We start from the raw sequence: 18,669 nt of genomic DNA, 5'->3' as shown, positions 1-18,669 counted from the left end.
AACCTTCAATTTATCGAAAGCATATATTTTGGTACTCATAATGTACACTAATTCAAGTAAATGTAGCAATTATAGTAGTTTCATATGGTGTAAGAACGAACTGAAAATTTTCGATATAAGTTAGATACAAACTAATTGGACAATTTGGTTTATGTTATAATAGTTTATATTAGCAGGGAAAACATTATATAAAGTGATGAAATCAGGTCAGAACTTTAATCAAACATCGTTTGATTAAAGTTCATGTTTGTAAATTTGGTTCGTTTTGTAATAATAAGTAATTGTAAATTAACATAAACATACAATAATGCATATAAATGAAGCTAACAATGATGTAAAGACCAAAATAACGCATTTAACGTTCATATTAAATGTACCTATACATCCGCCCTCCATTAGAAAATTTGTAACAACTATTAATTTAACTTCAAGCATGTAAGTAATTAATAAGTGATCACTCCAAAATACATCCAACTGCAAAAATGTACTCACATCAACGCAAAAAAAACCGAAGATAATAAATAAGTCCACACCAGTAAACTTAATTTACTCATGCCAAAAAAGACTGATAACAATGATTTTATGAAATTGAGACATGGGAAAAACAGTGTCTTAATTCAATTTTGACGGAAAAATCATAGTTTCAAGCTCCAGAGCTGACGAAGAAAACAACGTAGCCAGCTGAAAATAATTGTTTTAAGCGGCGCTGTTTAAAAAAAAAACATATATTTTACCAGTCACAGGTGACATCTATATTGTATTGGTATATAAAAATACACGCGTATTCGAATGCAACGTTGTGTCAACAGACATAGGAATTAATAGACGAGAAGATAATGGCGAGGGGTAAAATCAACTGTTGAAGAACGAAGGGAGTGAAGCTGACTGTGATTCGTCAATAAATCAATCTGACAGTAAATAGGCATCTCGCATTATAATATCACCATTTACTTCTTAAAAGTAAAATCTGCTTTTGAATGAATAGACATTTTTACATGGGAGCGCAAATTACTCGCCACGTTATGAACAAATTTGCGAAGTCCAAATTCGGCAAAAAAATTCGGTTCTATTTTCAGAGTCGAATATTTCGTTTAAGTATTTAGTTAAGACACTTTTATAAATGTTCATAATTTACTTCCCAGCAACCAACCAGCTTTGTGTTTCGCGTCCAGACGTTTCTCGATGTGATAGTAACAACTGATTCATATTATACGATGTGAATATGTTTAAAATAAAGTAAAAATAGTGCTTATATAATGGAATGTAATACGACAATTGGGTTTATTCTCTTTTTCACATCTATTTTTACAAGTTTTCATAGTACAAGTCAACATTTTGCCGTGTTATTTCGTAAAATGAACCGATGATGCCTCGACCATGGTTCGCACAAGAATGATGACGTCACGTTTTCAAATTTCACTTGAGGCCATACGCGAGCACAGCCGGCTCCAATGGAACCGGTATGGGGAGTGGGGATAATACGCTTTTAATCACTTAGGGCAGGTCTACTAATATTCATATGTCTATGTACGTACATAACCGTACAGACGTAATATAAATAGATCGTCTGTAAGTGGCCTCACCACAATTTGAGAATGCCTTTAGAAGGCGAAACAGTTGTCATGCGTAGTAATAATAATCACACAGCAGAACTTGTTTATATATTTTTTTTATTGAAAAATAGATTCAATAAACTTGTAACAATAAAAATGGGTTCTTTTAGCCCAAAGAATATTTTTCTTAAATAAATATGATCAAATTCCATTTGCATGTTTGTACCATTTTGCTTTTGAAAAATCTTTCATTAAGTTATGGAGTTAGGAATATTTTTAATATTTGCTTTGGTAAGGTGGAAAAATGGACCAAAATGCACGAATTTTATAAAATTTTCTTTCGTTTATTTGCTTAAAATTTGTAATCGGTTCGAAATACATAATAATTACACAGCAGAACTTGTTTAAAAATAAACTGTTTTTATAAACCCAATAACAATATTATTGAATCTTTAAAAAAAATAAAAATGGAGTTCTACAAATTAAACTTAATTACAATAAATATACAATATATTTATTTTTATGCGAATACCGCATGAGTCAAGACCACTCCTAACTGTCCGGAGTCAGTAGGACTATGTCATCCACAATTATTGGGGTATGATATTGGGCTGAAGAGAGTGGGGAAGGAAGTTACACGGCAAGTTGTCAAAATATCACAACAATGTAGGTGAAGTTAATATGTTTTTGCAGTCCACTGTAAAGCAATCAAGTTTTTCCACAAAATATAAGGTAATAAGCCTGCGAAACCTCGTAATGGCGTAAATACTGCATTAATTAGCTAAATAACATACAGTACTGCCCAACGGCTAATGGCACTCTCAAGGTCAGGTCTCCTTCCGTCATCAGCTAGACTAGGAACTGGTTTGTGGCGAGCCAGTATTCTCCAACACACATCGCAGAGTGCAAGTGTCAATTATTTCATATTAAATAAAGTGCCAAAACCGACGACTTGAAAATGGCAGAGACAGCAAAGGTAAGAAAACAATTAAAAATTGTAGGAATGTTACCATTGAATCCGTCTAATCTAAATTTATTTACAGTATAATTCTTGACAGCAATATAGCTCTAGGTAATCCACACCAAAGAAGAAATAAATTGCTAGATGTGTATTGTGGGCGTGTCCGTACGTCCGAAGTAAGCTCAATTTTTCCTTACTTCTGGAGAAATTATGTTTGTAAAAAGTCTTACGGGCGTTCAAAAACAAACAAAAAAATCAACTTTTACTTTAATACATCTATTTTTAATATGTCTTCCAAAATTTGCGTTCATCATTCATTACCGAAAACAAAAGTAAAATAATAATAGAAAAATTCAACATAGAAATTCTTCTTGAATAAATAATTGATTCCACTGGCCTGTCTAGGGCCTAGGAGTCGTAAAATCTAGGTGAAATAACGTCGGACATGTTCCTTAAAATCGAATGTAAATATATGAGTAACTGAGGACTTTGTACTTGTACTTTCATTTAAATTGTGCCGTACGAACAATCATTTGTTGGTACTATTAAATTGATATATTGATAACGTCCAACATACACTAGCTTTGTAATAAACGATTATCAACGGAAAAAGAAATTAAATAATGATTATCTGAATGATATGAATGACTATTTTATAATCTTACTATCCATAATGAATGACTATTTTATAATCTTACTATCCATAATGAATGACTATTTTATAATCTTACTATCCATAATGAATAACCATTTTATAATTAGGTATTCAATCAATAAACACACGATTATTGATTGAGATTGTGAAAAAATAAATAGTGGCAATTGGCAATTGTTCGCTACAATACTTGCAAAACGATCAGGTAAACATACCTATTAATAGAAGAAAGAAAAGAAAAAAACAATTTAATATTACGTTACTTTGTATGCATGTTCATTATGAATGATAAATGCTTCCATACACAACTGCACTGGACGGAAGTTTCAAATAAATGATCGATTATTATTTATCTAACGACTGTTATAGAAAAAATTAACCCGTAATTTTTTTTTACTATAATACATCTATTATAAAACGTTTTAAAAACTTTAAAAAAACATTGGTTTGACTTAGGATTAAACCTTCTTACTCAGGATTTGAAGTCGACAACTCTATCAACCTGGCCAAATGCCGATCGAGTAGGACTGACATTTATTTTGTATATTAACTGCTGTAAAGTCATCCGATTTCAGAGAAATGCGTATATGTACGCTAAAGTTTATAGAATGCATTGTCATCGACAACGAGTCTATTTTATGTATCGACAATGAGTCTATTTTATGTATCGACAACGAGTCTATTTTATGTATCGAAAACGAGTCTATTTTATGTATCGACAGTGAGTTTATTTCGATGGGATGTCGAGAAGTGGGTTAATTTCCACTTCTAAGATATTTCATTCATTCGTGCATGAAAACCAAAGTGAAATAGAAGTAATGTATTTAAAAGGTAAATTCCGTGGTAAAAACTATATTAAATGGGTTATGTAGGTTAGTTTTAACATCGCTGATGACTTTTTATCACTTTTTAACGGCGTCTTGAATTATCATTGTGGTGAGTTATCTTGGAAACAAATATCGTACAGCAACACATTTATAGAAAAAAGAACAATTCTAACAAAAATGACAATGTTTATGTGAATTTATAATCAACGTTTTATTATTGATATCAAAATCGGAGTCTGCTGTCCGACAAGGGAAATATTTAAAAAAAATGGAGACAGTTGCCGATTACGATAACCTTAATTATTCGTATTATCTGTGGAACATTTTTTTTATCTTACCACTAATTAAAAAGCACACAGCTTCTTATCACCGTTAGAAGTTATAAAAATAATTCATGCAAACAATGAAAAAAAGGTAATCACTTCTGTTTTATCTTAAAAGTTATGTTTAAATTCTGAAAGGAAATCAGGTAGGAATTTTATTTATTTAAGAAAGACAAAGATTCTCGGATTACGAATAACTCGGCAATATTTGAAAATCTCCTATCATCACCACAGTAAGCGGAAAATGTTGTTTGTGTTGTGATGGAGGAATTAGCCAGCCGAGGAATTGAACACCGATGTCTGGGTGGGACCCAAACTAGATGCCAACTCTGCCACTAACTGTTCATTATGTAGATACAGTTTATTGAAAAACTGTATCTACATAATTAAAGCTAAGCTAATAAAAAAATGATAAAGTGTAGGTAGGTATTTTATTCATAGAGAAGAAATTATTTCCAAATCAAAAAGGTTTATAATATTTAAAGAATCGAAGAAGAAGATAATACTAATAAATCTTGAATCGTTTAGATTTATTAATACATTGTGCAGCAAAACAGACAGTGCAGTTTGTTTGCACTGCACTCAATCTCCTAATTTAGTGATTAAATAATAAATTGATGAATATAACCTTCAAAGTTATTTCAATAAAAAAAAATATGTAAATTGTTAAATTATCACTTGCGAAATACGCATTATAACTGATACTAAAAAATCTCCATCTTATATTAAAAAAAATAGGTGATAAAAGACGATTTTTGTTTTTGTTTAAGCCATGGTTGACTAAAGATTGATTACGTCAATGATGATTAGTATTTCCAAGCAGGTCCAACAGGCGTGTACACACATTATGTGTACACAACCATTTGATTCGTACCACCACACGAAATCACATTATGGACATGCAAACATTAACACAAAGCTGGGAAAAATAATCAATTGTTTACCTGAAATTTCAGGCAAACATTACGTAGATACCAATTGCATCTGCTCTAAAGTAAGCCATTACGATTGATCTTTGGAGAGGTTGAAAGAATATCACCTGCTTTAATGTGTGTTGATAAATCTAATGTATCCATGAAAGCTAATATTTGCACTACACAATTTCAAGGACAAAAGAACAAAAATAAAGCAGCTGGAAAAATAGCGTGCTATGAAAATTGCCTATATTCTGGAGCTAAATCGAAGAACTTACAATTTATTGATTCCCGCTTTAAAACTTTCTTTCAAATCAAAAGTTTGAATATTGATTCCAACGTTTTCTACTGTGAAGTTATTTTTGGAATCTTATTTATTCTACCAGCGTTGTTCTAGTTTATTATTTACTTGTGTGGATTTATAAGTATTGTGCTTTGTTTGGTAGAACATATTTCCTTAATAATAATCTATCTATTTACATAAAAATATGGCGTGGAATTAATTATCATTAAAATTTACAGTTTTATGGCGAGGTTAATGAAAATTTGCACACTTGACCTCCAAAACAAAAGGAAGGTCACTGTGTCAGTCTGATTTCAACAAACTCTGTGTAAAGCCCGAGCCACGCCGGGGATTTCAGCTGGTTTAATATAAACTATTTGACGTCTATGTTTATTTCACCTCTTAGATTAAGTTATGAAATAAAAGCGATTATGTGTGGTAAAAAATATGTCGATCTGTACGTTGTAAAAGATGAAAAAAAATGAGGGCTTAATCTATATTGTAATTCGAAGAAAATTGAGAATATACTCTAACATAATGGGTCTTGCAAGTTTTCATTCACAATTTGTTTACAAGCGAAGTTAGACGCATAAGTTCCTCAGACTTAATGAAAATGTAAATGTTAGTTTGATCAAAATCTTAAATCTCCGAAGATCTTCACCGATTACCTTGAAATTTTGAAACAACGTTGCATTCGAATACACGTGTTTTTATATACCTATATTACATAAATGCCTTTTTTTTTTAAAACAGTGCCATCTGTTCGACAAACCTTGGAGTTCCTCAAGGATCTGTTTTGGGACCGCTCCTATTTATTGTATGTATTAATGATATAGTGAAGTGCTTAAAGTACTGTTCCATCAAACTTATTGCAGATGACACACTTTTATATATTATAGCAAATAATATTGAAGATGCATTGGCAAAAATACAAAATGAATTATCTAACTGGTTAAACATAAATAAATTGAAATTAGGTAAATGTAACTAAAAGTAAATTCATGGTAATGGGGAAAAAACTAAACATACTGTACTAAATATAGACAATCAAAATATTGAAGAAGTAAAAGAAATTAAATACTCGGGAATCATAATCGATAACAAGTTAAAATTTAACACTAACTTTGAAATTTTAAATAAAACAATTGCCAAAAGGGTTAATTTGTTAAGTAGGATAAAAGGGAAATTGGACATTAAAACAAGGGTATTGATCTATAATACCACTTTAGCAACTTATCTAAATTACTGCACAAGTGCAATCTTTCTGAGTGACAAAACCCAAATTAAGAGAATGGAAATAATCCAGAACAGAGGCATGAGGTCAATACTGTGTTGTAGCAGGTACACCAGGATAAAAACCATGCAACGTCAACTCAATCTTTTAAGTGTGTGGCAACAATTAGTTTATAAAACCCTAGTGTTTATTTAAATTAAATTAAATATAAATAAAAACTTTTTTTAAAACAACGCCATCTGTTGGAGGTAAAAGTAAAACGTGTTATTGTTTCTCTATCTGCACAGACAGACAGAACCACAGCAACGCGTGGCGGGGTTATATACAGCTAGTTATAAATGACTATGAACATATAATAAACAACTTTTTCATTTGAAGGAAACCATTTGAACAAATGTGGTTTATTTTGTCTGTGTACAATGCTGTATTATTATTTATCGATCGCAGGCATTATTATTAAAATCAATACGAAGAAATATAGATACCACACGAGTTGTGCAAAAAACCAAGCGGAATAAGAACTTATTTTCCTCAAAGAAAAATTATCACTTAAGTAATGACATTTTTAAATTGCTGTTTCCAATAAATAAGACTCACCGTTATCAGTTATTTTATTTCTTAGAGTTATTAGTTGACTATTTTAATAACTGTAGATTTATAACCTTGGCCATATCGGAATAGTAATGAAAATGTAACTATCGGAAAATTGATGTATTTATTTTATTTACACGAATCACGAAACGAACACAAAATTAATGCGTTTTTCGTGCAAAAATGAAACGAATATTTTATGGCTTCTTTTATTTTTCATGTTTTACAACATTATTACAACAGGTAATTAATGCTCGCTCGCTACATAAAAAATTGAGTTTTGCTAATTTATTAAGAATCTCTTCAAATTATTAGTAATCAGGTTAAAAACGGAATTTCAGGCAGTTTCCTGATAAACTTGTAGTAAATTCGTAATAATATCAAAAAACGTGTTCATGCACCTTCGTTTGTCTCGACAATATATAATGACGAAATGCGAAAATTTTGGATTTATATGAACACGTGTTCCGACATCGTGACAAAACATAGGTATTTTACTAACAGTTAATCAGGAAACATGTCAATTCATTCTTTAAGGGCCTGGAATTCCCTATAATTGCCTTATTTATTTAGGGCCAGTTGCAATCTGCTACTGGCAACTCCTTAGGACGGGTTGTTTCGGAGAATTTTAACAATTCATAAAATTTAAACGTTCATTTTAAAATTCTGTGAAAGAATTTTTCAAGTTCTGTTATTATTTCAGTTCTGTCCAGCAACTAGCCTATAATGATATAATAACAGAATTTAAATAGGGTTTTCACAGAATCCGAAAATGAACGTTGAAATTTGATAAACTATAAAGTGTGTAATTTCCTTTGGTATACAAATTTTAAACATGTTAAAACTTTTGTTTTTAAAATCTGTAAAAGTTTTAGGAAGGAATAAAACCATGTGTTCATTTATTTTCTAGCGGAAAATCACGATGAAAAAGAAATGAACTCCAGTAAAAAATATGATATTCTTGGGAGAATTTGAATAATTCTTCAAAGTTCAAAGTTAATTTGCAAGTTCTGTGAAAGAATTTTTCAAGTTCTGTTATTATTTCAGTTCTGTCAAGCAACTAGCCTATAATGATATAATAACAGAACTTGAATAGGAATTTCACAGAATCCGAAAATGAACGTTGAAATTTGAACAATTCTTCAAATTTCGTAATCGAATTTTTAATGGCCTATATTTCATAATTTGTAACAAAAATAGATAAAATATCATATATCCTTACTAGATATTTGATATATCTCTTGAATAAAAAAATAATAATTAAGTTTGGTTGCGTATTTTGATCGCAAATCCAAAAATGGAAGTTATGTATGAAAAAGGCCGCGCAGCCATTCTTCCTAGTAAGCTATCTATATTTTGGTCGCACTGTGGTCAGGTTATTGATGCATCAGCGATGAATGGGTGACTTGTACGTTTGGTTAACTGGACAAATGACTACTTGAGGCAGTTAGCATTTGACAGTTGATTAGATGAATGAGGGAAATAGCCACTTGACCGAAGAGTGCTGAGAGCAGACGAGAGACCAACAATAAAAGGAATAATGCCGCCTATCACAGAACCAAGAAAATCACTAGAAATGTGACGTGGGCGTGTTTCGTGATGCAAAAGTCTGACCATTATTTGCTTAAATTTTAAACATAAACATTTTAAACGTTTTATCATCATTATATTATTTTTATTTTTATAAAATTTCAAAAATACATTTTTTATTATTAAGTCCCGTTAAACTGATTAACATCAAATAAACAATAAAGTCCCGTTAAACTGATTAACATCAGTTTGTCAACGGGTTCTTTTAACAATTACTATTTTTTAAATACATAAGTATACATTTTTAAGTATATAAAATATATATTCACATAACCATTTTTTTACCATTCATTTCCTTCTGAGAGTCAATTCACAGCTTTTTATTGAGTTGGGTAACATGTTGCAAATTATTGGAACGAAAATTTTAATGAAATTTTGATTTTGATCAAATGTAAAGGCGTAATAAATGTTAATAATTTCATCAAAAATAATTCGACGTCGACGGTTAAGGCTCTCTACTAATAAGGTGGAGGTGGCGGGTTCAAATTCGGCGTGCGCAAGTAAATTTTATTAAAATAATTTGTGTTATTTCACAAAATAATATTACATATATTGTTCATTTGCGGCATGTTGCAGAGTGGAATATACTGTCAGTATCGCTCTGGTGTAAGTCCACCATTCAGAATTGAAACGTTGCTTCAAATGGCTTTGGCCGTGTTTGGTGACCAGATCTGAGTAGCCAGGTACTTCCTTACATTCCTCTTCCCCATCTCCTTCCCCTCCCCACTGCCTTCAGCCACACAACATACCCCAATTGGGGATGCCATAATCTCACTGGCTCCAGACGGTCGGGAGAAGTTGGGACTCTTGTGCGGTTAACCCACCCTTCGTACACCACAACACAAAATTAATATATTTTAAACTTCAGAACATTATTGTTTACACTTAATAGATTTTAAGCACAGCATGAAGCCAATGAAAGTCCACGAAAACTAACATTTGGGTTACCTATGTCAGTTAAAATCACTTGGAAGCCATACACCGAACGCACTTAAAAAAAACTCTAAATATACGTATTCACCTAATAAGGTCAATGCCCGATGGGAACTTGCTAGGTTACCACCGCCCCCTTGATGTTTTCAGCGCCCCCCAATAAAATAATAAACAATAGCACAACAAATACATCATTTTTTGTTTAGGTATACATGCATTGTGCAACGAAAGCCCTCCGAGATTTAGTTTCAGCCCATATAGGGTTAAAATGCTGACATCTGTCGACCTATGCAATACTATCAATAATAGAAGTATATTTATTTTATATCTATTTTAGATATATCTGTTTTTAGGTTCTGATGGCAGAGATCAATATGACGTTATCTCTTGTTGTATCTGTCAACAGAAGTGTGAGAAGTTGTGTGATGATTTGTGCGTTCTTATTCTTAATGTATATGTGATTGATATTGGTGGCCTCATGTATTGAATGACAATAAATAATATCATTAATCATTGACCTATCGACCCATTCGGTGCTATCAAAACCACTCACAAAAGACCCAGATTAAGGTTTATACCATTTGTAAGAATTTTGAGCATAGATACTGACAGCCAAGATGGCGGCCGAATTATTTATATTTTCGTGCAGGGTGGACGATTAATTGATTTTTTTTGTTGTATTTATTTACTAAAGACGGGTTGTTTCGGAGAATTTGAACAACTCATCAAATTTCAACGCTCAGTTTCGGGTTCTGTGAACGTCCTATTCAAGTTCTGTTATTGTATCATTATAGCCTATAGTTGCTTGACAGAACTGAAATGATAACAGAACTTGAAAAATCTTTCACAGAACTTGAAAATTATCTTTGAAAGTCGTCCTAGTTAAATAACAATAACAGAATCAGAAAAATACCGAAATACGTCATTAATTTAATGTATTTGTATTTGGCCTCATGAAAATTTCGTTCGTATTTTACACTGTATAAACTATAAACCATTGAGAAGAGACGAAATAATTTTTAGTGTGACATTACATTTTGAAAGTAGTTAATATAATTGAATTTAATTTATATTTTTTTAAACAAAAAACACAGAATATTTTTACCAAATTTAATGTTTACGAAAACTAACAAAATGTCTATGCAAATTTCGCAAGAAGCATTCGATTATTTGGATAGGCCAATAATAATTACAGATTTGTGACGAAAAAACAAAAAAAAAATGTTTGGAAATTTATTTAAAAAAAAAAAAACGATTAGATAATAGAGAGTTGGGAAGGCTTACAGTTGGCGCTAACAAAAAATTGTCCAAAGAAGCGAAACTAGCAGTCCACGATGGAGTTCTGGTACCTACCCTAATGTACGGAAGTGAGGATGAAAGAAGACTGAATGCTGTAGAAATGAGATCCCTGAGGCGTATGTGTGGTAAAAACATGTATGATCGTGTGAGAAATGTGGAAATCCGCAAAGAGTGCAAGGCTGATGTAACCGTAATAAGTAAGATCAAGAAAGGGACGCTTAGATGTTTTGGGAATGGTGAGCGAATGAGCGAAGAAAGGAGTGTAAGGAGAATATACGATCTAAATGTGATTGGTAGCAGAAGTCGGGGACGCCCGAGGAAGACATGGCACGACCAAGTGAATCATATAGTTGAGTGGGGCCATGTCAAGAGTCAAAATAATAGAAGAGTATTTATGAGACGATGTATGAATGTGAACTAGGTAAGAAGTGTGTGCCAAAACCGAGTTGTTTGGCGTTCCGTCCTCTCTTCCTACCCCATCGGGAAACGACGTGATGGTTAGTTAGTTTCTCTAATCACCCACATAATTAACGAATGATTAAATATTTACGAAATCATAAAATGAAATATAAATAAGCTGATGGAATGAAAATTAATCCTCGATTAAAAATCAATACTTTATTGCAAACAGTAGGTATATAATATTAACACCAGTTATCAGTTTTCATGTAGATACTGATAAAAGGTAATAAAATAAATAACAAAAAATTACAACATAAATCATTTTCACTTTATAAAAAGTCAGTTTGTTAAGCTTATCAGCTTTTTCTAATTAAAGAAATATGTAATCTCTACATAACCTTTTTTTGATAGTTATAAGTAGTTAATTAATTTATGTTTCAAATAAGTTTGGTCACCAAACAGAAATCTATCTATATAGTGAAGAGTGGGTTTTTTGATAACTTATTCACTATAATAAATTTTTGTTAACTTGAATCATATTAGAGTATGTTTACACTGTATAATTGTGTTGTATTTAAAACTGAAACTAAAATATAAAATGGCACTTATTTTCCTTCTTTTAACGAAAGACAAACATTCCCGTGTTAGGAATAACCTGAAAATCTTTTAAAGACTCCTACAACCATTGATATAGGCCGAAAATTTTGATTTTGCAAACATGGAAGACAATATAGCTAGTAAAAGAACTGAACCCATGACGCCGAACACGACTCATTTGTAAACTCAGCTTCTAATCGATTACTACCAACGTTGACAGTTTACGCCAGTATAATAGAAAGTAGTTCCAAGCGAAAATCCGATGGAGAAAGTAATACGAGAGAGTTTAATAATATCTGTGACATTTTCACACTGCAGGTAATCGAACTCAGATTAAATGCAGTTTCCAAACCGACTGTAATTAATAGGAGAAAGTAGAATTAAGTCTAATTAAATAGCCACCGATCAACGGCCAATAAAGTTGTAATCAGATAGGACTAGATTCACGCTTGAGGTGAACAAATATCACAAAAATGCGCTATATAAATTCATTTCTATATCGGAGGTGAAAAAACTAGAGTTTGCATTATTGTATTTGTGTTACTGTAATAACTATAATTGTAATAAGTGTGTTGGTATTATAAGAATAAATATATGCCTAATATGCTAAGCCTATCTATGCCTAAATACTACATAATTGTGTTTGCTTTGTTAAACGATTGTCAAACAGATTGGTTAATAAATAATGTTGCATTTATAATCGTGTTCTAATTAACCACAACAATACAACAAAGTGCTGCACTTTTATCGCGGTCATTCTGAAAGCGTTTTCTAATAGATACTCTATTTAATTCCTAAAACCTCCGACATTTTGCAATGCATTTCTCTTAGGATAACTGTCAGAATACAGATTTCACGAAAAAAAACACGCACATTTGATTCCGGATAAATTAGTGATTTTTGAACGTATTTCAAGATTGAATATTTTTTCTTGAAAGCAGATGAAAGATTCTTTCAGATTTTAAAAATCGACATTGATTTAAAAATATTTGAATATTTAAACTTTAAACGCAAAGAAAAGTAAAGTTTTTAAAAACGCTTACCGATGGTTTTTATCATGTAAACTGTAATTTCTCCTTTACACGAAACTAAAAAACATATTTTAAGAACGAACGGAAAATTTTAACCAAGAACATTTAAGATTATTTTTTTGCAACCTTAATACAGGGTTTTCCAATAAGAGGTGTTATTTTGATATTCAATCGTAAAAGATCAAGGGTTTTTTTGCTTGTGCGGCACGTAGTGCCGTCTTGTTAAAAGTAAACGTTGTCCAGATCAATACCATCCAATTCCGGCCATAAAAAATCATTAATCATCTCTCGATAGCGCAATCCATTTACCGTAACTGTTGCTCCAGCCTAATTTTCGAAAAAGTAAGGCCCAATGACTCCGCCGGACCATAAACCGCACTAAACAGTCACACGTTGAGGATAGAGAGGCTTTTCAACAATAACTCTTGGGTTTTCCGAGCCCCAGATGCGACAATTTTGCTTGTTGACGAAGCCACCGAGGTGGAAATGGGCCTCATCACTCAAGATGATTTACATTTGATTCAATCAAGCGAATTTTAATAATTTCAATGCGTTGTTGAAGCATGTATCGTTCCATTTTTATTAATGGCGCAGTTTCTACTGTCAAATGTTAAAAAATGGCAGCTTCAAAAGTAACATCTACCGAAATAGCGGGCTATTCAAAATAACACCTCTTATTGGAAAACCCTGTAAATAAAAATTCAGACAAAGCTCGAAAAGTAATCGATCGATATTGCTGAAAATGTCAAAGTTAGTTCTTATTAGTGACAGGAGTGTTTAGAGTGTTTTTGGTTTTTACATGGATTTTAAGAACAGAATTATAACCAGTGAGTTATCGAAAACTATTAAAAAAAATTATAGCATGATATAACAGTAAACTGAATATGAATCAATATTATCACTCACCGAGAGCTTTCATGTACTCGTCGAAGTTCTCACTGCTCACCATCTTGTATTTCTTTCCTTCCCAAACAGCCATTTTGTTTATTTTAAATATAATATCACAATCAAATAAACTAAATCGATACTCCGATCTCTAGAGCAGGAACTGTAATGATACAGGGTCGAATAGATAACTTATATATATTTGAAAAAAATAGATAAAAAAGTGCAGGTACAAAAGGTCGAGATTGTCCGATAAGAATTAACCCGGAGATAAGCGGTATGAGTACCGAGAACACGCCTCTTATGCATTTAATGTTGATTTTGAAAATACAGATTAAATCTGTCAATTGATAAGTCACGTAATATAATTTATTCCGAGACATGTAATTTATCTATCTATATAAATAAAAATGTAAACGTTCGTTTGTTCAAATCTAAAAACTGCGAAAGTTCTTCACTAATTCCTATGAAAATTTGACACATCGTTGCATTTGAATGCGCGTGTGTTTTTATACAGGGTGTATCGGCACGTACCCGACAAACTTTAACCAGCTATTCCTTAGCATATTTGGAGTAAAAAATCTTATGTGCACTTTGCTGTCCGGTAACGTTTTTTTTTAATAAAAAAATTATTATTCATATTTTCACCACACGTCACCACTGTTTTATCCTTTGTCAAAGTTTGAAAACCCATCTGGCAAATATTTTATTCGAATTCCGTTGAATAATGCACGTGTGTACCTATATTGGCGCACACTTACAATCACAACGAAATGGCACGGCACCATTCGTTTCATTTTTAACTATTATTATTTAGTGTGTGCGAAAGAGCGAAGACGCTTTTTGACACACTTGCTAATAACAGCTGTTGAACGCGAGAAACAATGCAAATTACAGTGACGGAGTGTGGATTTTTTATTTATTTTTTGTTTTTAATGGAATAAAAATGTTACCGGACGGCAAAGCGCCCATAACATTTTTTACTCCAAATGTGCTGAGGAATAGCTGGTTAAAGTTTGTCGGGTACATGACGATACACCCTGTATAGATAGAAGATAGATACCGCACACTAAATGGAACTTATACAGTTATTTTATTTATATTGAATGAAGGAGCTTGCCTTGACGCAACTGCCCCAACCTGTGTTGCCAGATTGCATGGTTTTTACCATGCTCTCATGGTTTTTGGTTCCTTTACACCAGGGGTGTCAAAGATACGGCCCGCGGGCCGCATGCGGCCCTCGGACCCTATCAATACGGCCCGCGAGCCGTATGCAGCACTCAGGTCCCATCATTACGGCTCGCTACCACGTGACAATATTATGTCGCGGAGGACAGAACCGCACTCTTTTATTGTAGATTTTAGATATTCAGAGGACAGTCGATGCCTACGCGTGTTTAAAATTGCAAGCGATTGATTTACAGTGTAATTTCAAGAGACGCGCGCATCGGACGCGGTGCGCCGTGCACCGAGCGTGAGCGTAACCTTTTCTCTTACGCCGGCTGGTGGCGCTGGTCTAGTGCACGACTGAAATATGTGAAGAACTATTGAAGTGCGTTCCATTGACAGACACCACTACAGCAAATGATATTTATTCTGCTATTGAGCATTTAATAGTAGAATATGAACTCGGCTGGAATAAATTTTGCAGCATAACTACGGATGGCGCTCTTGCCATGGTTGGCAAACATTCGGGTGTTGTGACTAAATTAAAACAGAAAATATCAGAAAATTTTGTGGGAATTCACTGCATCATTCACCAGGAATCACTCGCATCCAAATATTTAAAAATGGACCATATCATGCAACCGGTAATTAAAATAGTAAATTTTATAAGGAGCAGAGGTCTAAATCACAGGCAGTTCAGGCAATTTTTACAAGATATGGACAAAAAGTATTCCGATGTACCTTATTTCACGGAAGTTCGTTGGCTCAGTCTAGGGGCAGTTTTGGAAAGATTTTTTGAGTTACGTGACCCTATTCAAGCTTTCATGTTAGAAAAAGGCAAGCCAATTGATTATGACAACGACTGGTGGCTTGATTGTGCATTTTTGGTAGATATGACAAAACACATGAATGACCTCAATATAAAGTTACAGGGTAAAGACTTGATCGTCGCTCAAATGTATTCGCATTTACAAGCCTTCGAAACAAAATTAAGACTGTGGGAAATTCACATAAAAAACCAAACACTTGATCATTTCCCTCACGTGAAAACATTTGGCACAGTGAACCAGACAAAATTGGATGAGTATTCTTAACAGAATTTAACAGTCGTTTTGAAGATTTTCGCAAAATGCATAAAATGGAATTCCCACTTTTCAACAATCCATTTACTTTTGATGCTGCACTGGCACCAATTCATTTCCAAATGGAATTGATAGATCTCCAATGCGACAGCATTGTAAAGGATAAATTTAAGGAAGTTAATGTTACTACATTTTATACACAATATTTCAAGAGTTTGAATAACTATCCAAGTATAAGAAATCATGCGGCACGTATCCTGTGTATGTTTGGTAGTACGTATTTATGCGAGCAGATGTTTTCCGTTATGAAAATAAATAAAAACAATCATCGCTCACGGCTTACGGATGAAAATCTCCAATCGATTCTAAAAGTAACTACGACGAATATGACACCCGACTTCAATGAACTTGTCAAAAACAAGAGAAGTCAGGTGTCCGGCTCAAGATAATTTACCTTGTTACCCTTCTTTTTAACTTACTGAATTTATAATAAATAGGTATCTAACTAAATAAAGATTTTAACAAATAAGTATGGGTTTTATTTTTTAAATATTGAGTCCGGCCCGCTTACACACGCCAAATGTTATAAACGGCCCTTAAGAATATCCAGTTTGACACCCCTGCTTTACACCAATTACACCTCACATGTTATTAAAAAAACATGTTTAACATCCGCCGCTCCTAATTAGCAAGTACGTTAATTAATACTTAAACATCGATGGGAAGGACTGGCTGAATACACTATTATAGTCACAATTGATTTCATACACTTTTTTTCCCTTTTGACAGCTCTATTATTTAATTGATGGTTGGAAGTGTGGGGGCATATATTGCCACTCAACACGCATATGTGTTTTTTTTCACGTTAACATTTCTAAAACACATCAGCAGTTTTTTTAGGATTCACAATCAAAGTACGTAAATATTACATTTTTTTTAATAATTGCGTAGGCAAGTCAAAGAAAGTTATTGACCCCCACGGCTTGGTGACATAGTACCACCTACATTATGTTAAACAATGCAAATTTAATTCCTAGGCCTCGTTCGCAAAGAAGCATAATGTGACGCCCTGAGACTTTTTGGCGTCGGGGCAAAAATGCGTCATTAACGCGAGGTTTTAACTTCGGTATAATATACATAAAAAGAGTGTCTGTGGGTTTGTTTTTTTTTTTAATACAAATCTACAGTTTTATTCCGAGATTGATGAAATTATGCACTTGTTCTTGCAAAAACCACAGAATAAAACCCGGGCCGGTTACGTCAGCTAGCAATATAAATATACTATTGTACATAAGAATTATGACACTACCACGAATTTTCAAACAGTCGAGTTTTAGAGTGAGATGATCGAATTCCATTTGTTTCCATTAAAATCTAAACCATTATTGTACATAAGAATTATGACACTACCACGAATTTTCAAACAGTCGAGTTTTAGAGTGAGATGATCAAATTCCATTTGTTTCCATTAAAATCTAAACCAAGCGTTTAGTTATGAACACTCATGTATCCAGTTTTGCCGATTCTTTTCCTATCTACAATCATAAGTTAACAAGTCGTAAAAGTCCATTTCATCTGTAGAGACTTTTGTTTCTCTTTCCAACAAGATACGCCAACAGATGTTCGAAGTACTGTTATGTTATTTATAATATATTATTATGTGCCATAGTCGAATATAATTATACCATCGCAGGACGAAACGGCCGTCACATAAAAACAAAGAACATAGCAGATCTAATCATTGGTTCAACCCACTGACATCACATTATCTCTATGGTTAAGAGGAAGCTACAAGCCAAAAATGTGTATATTCTTTCTATACCTTATATCGTAGGTAATAGGCATTAAAATCGCCTGACAAACGGAGTCTAGAAACGTTCGATTTCAAGTAAAAAACTTGTTTTTATTTATTTTGTAAATAATTTTATAAGAAAGCAAAAAAGTTAATCAAGTGAAACTGTCACAGATAATCTTGGCTATAATACTGTATTTTTTAAAAGTTGTTTTCATTATGCGTTCATACATTTCTATTGAAAAAAAATTTTTTTTTAGTAGTTTGCATTTATATTTTTTATTGTGGCATTTATTTTTTATTTGTATTCTAATAAAGCGAAGCGATAGGAAAACCTTCAATTTATCTAAAACCAATTTTTTGGTAATCATAATGTACACAAATTCGTTATAAAGATTAATCAAAATAGTGATTTGGCATTAAGCTTCGCCTTAAACCACGTGCAAAATTGTTGGGAACTACGCGTGCACACACTTCTGTCATATTCCACATGAAATCAAAAGCGAAAGAGAAAATCTCTTCGCGTTAATAAACCCCTTTTGCGAAAGAA

General features: G+C 32.7%; 2 protein-coding genes across 3 annotated transcripts in view; one reads left to right on the top strand and one right to left on the bottom strand.

The window, feature by feature from the left end:
• fabp (fatty acid binding protein) overlaps positions 1-18,669 on the bottom strand; it is a 52,046-nt gene that overhangs the window by 11,083 nt on the left and 22,294 nt on the right. Inside the window, exon 1 of one of the 2 annotated variants that reach the window (XM_089645227.1) lies at positions 14,100-14,248. The exons of the other annotated variant lie outside the window; for it this stretch is intronic. Coding sequence (XP_089501353.1) covers positions 14,100-14,172 — 73 coding nt within the window. The 5' untranslated portion in view covers positions 14,173-14,248. Of the gene's footprint in view, positions 1-14,099; positions 14,249-18,669 lie in introns of those variants that run through there. 2 annotated transcript variants of the gene reach the window in all.
• The window catches only part of LOC149413213 (neo-calmodulin-like), a 102,631-nt gene continuing 86,403 nt past the window's right edge, over positions 2,442-18,669 (top strand). The window contains exon 1 of the mRNA XM_089645224.1: positions 2,442-2,529. Within this exon, the coding sequence (XP_089501350.1) occupies positions 2,512-2,529 (18 nt within the window). The 5' untranslated portion in view covers positions 2,442-2,511. The remainder of the gene's footprint in view (positions 2,530-18,669) is intronic.

The sequence above is a fragment of the Hesperophylax consimilis genome, chromosome 22, assembly GCF_061612785.1.
Source record: "Hesperophylax consimilis isolate HC1 chromosome 22, BYU_Hcon_1.0, whole genome shotgun sequence".
Taxonomy (NCBI): Eukaryota; Metazoa; Arthropoda; class Insecta; order Trichoptera; family Limnephilidae; genus Hesperophylax; species Hesperophylax consimilis.
Note: the sequence above shows the minus strand (reverse complement) of the source record. Positions and strands in the feature narration are given on the sequence as shown.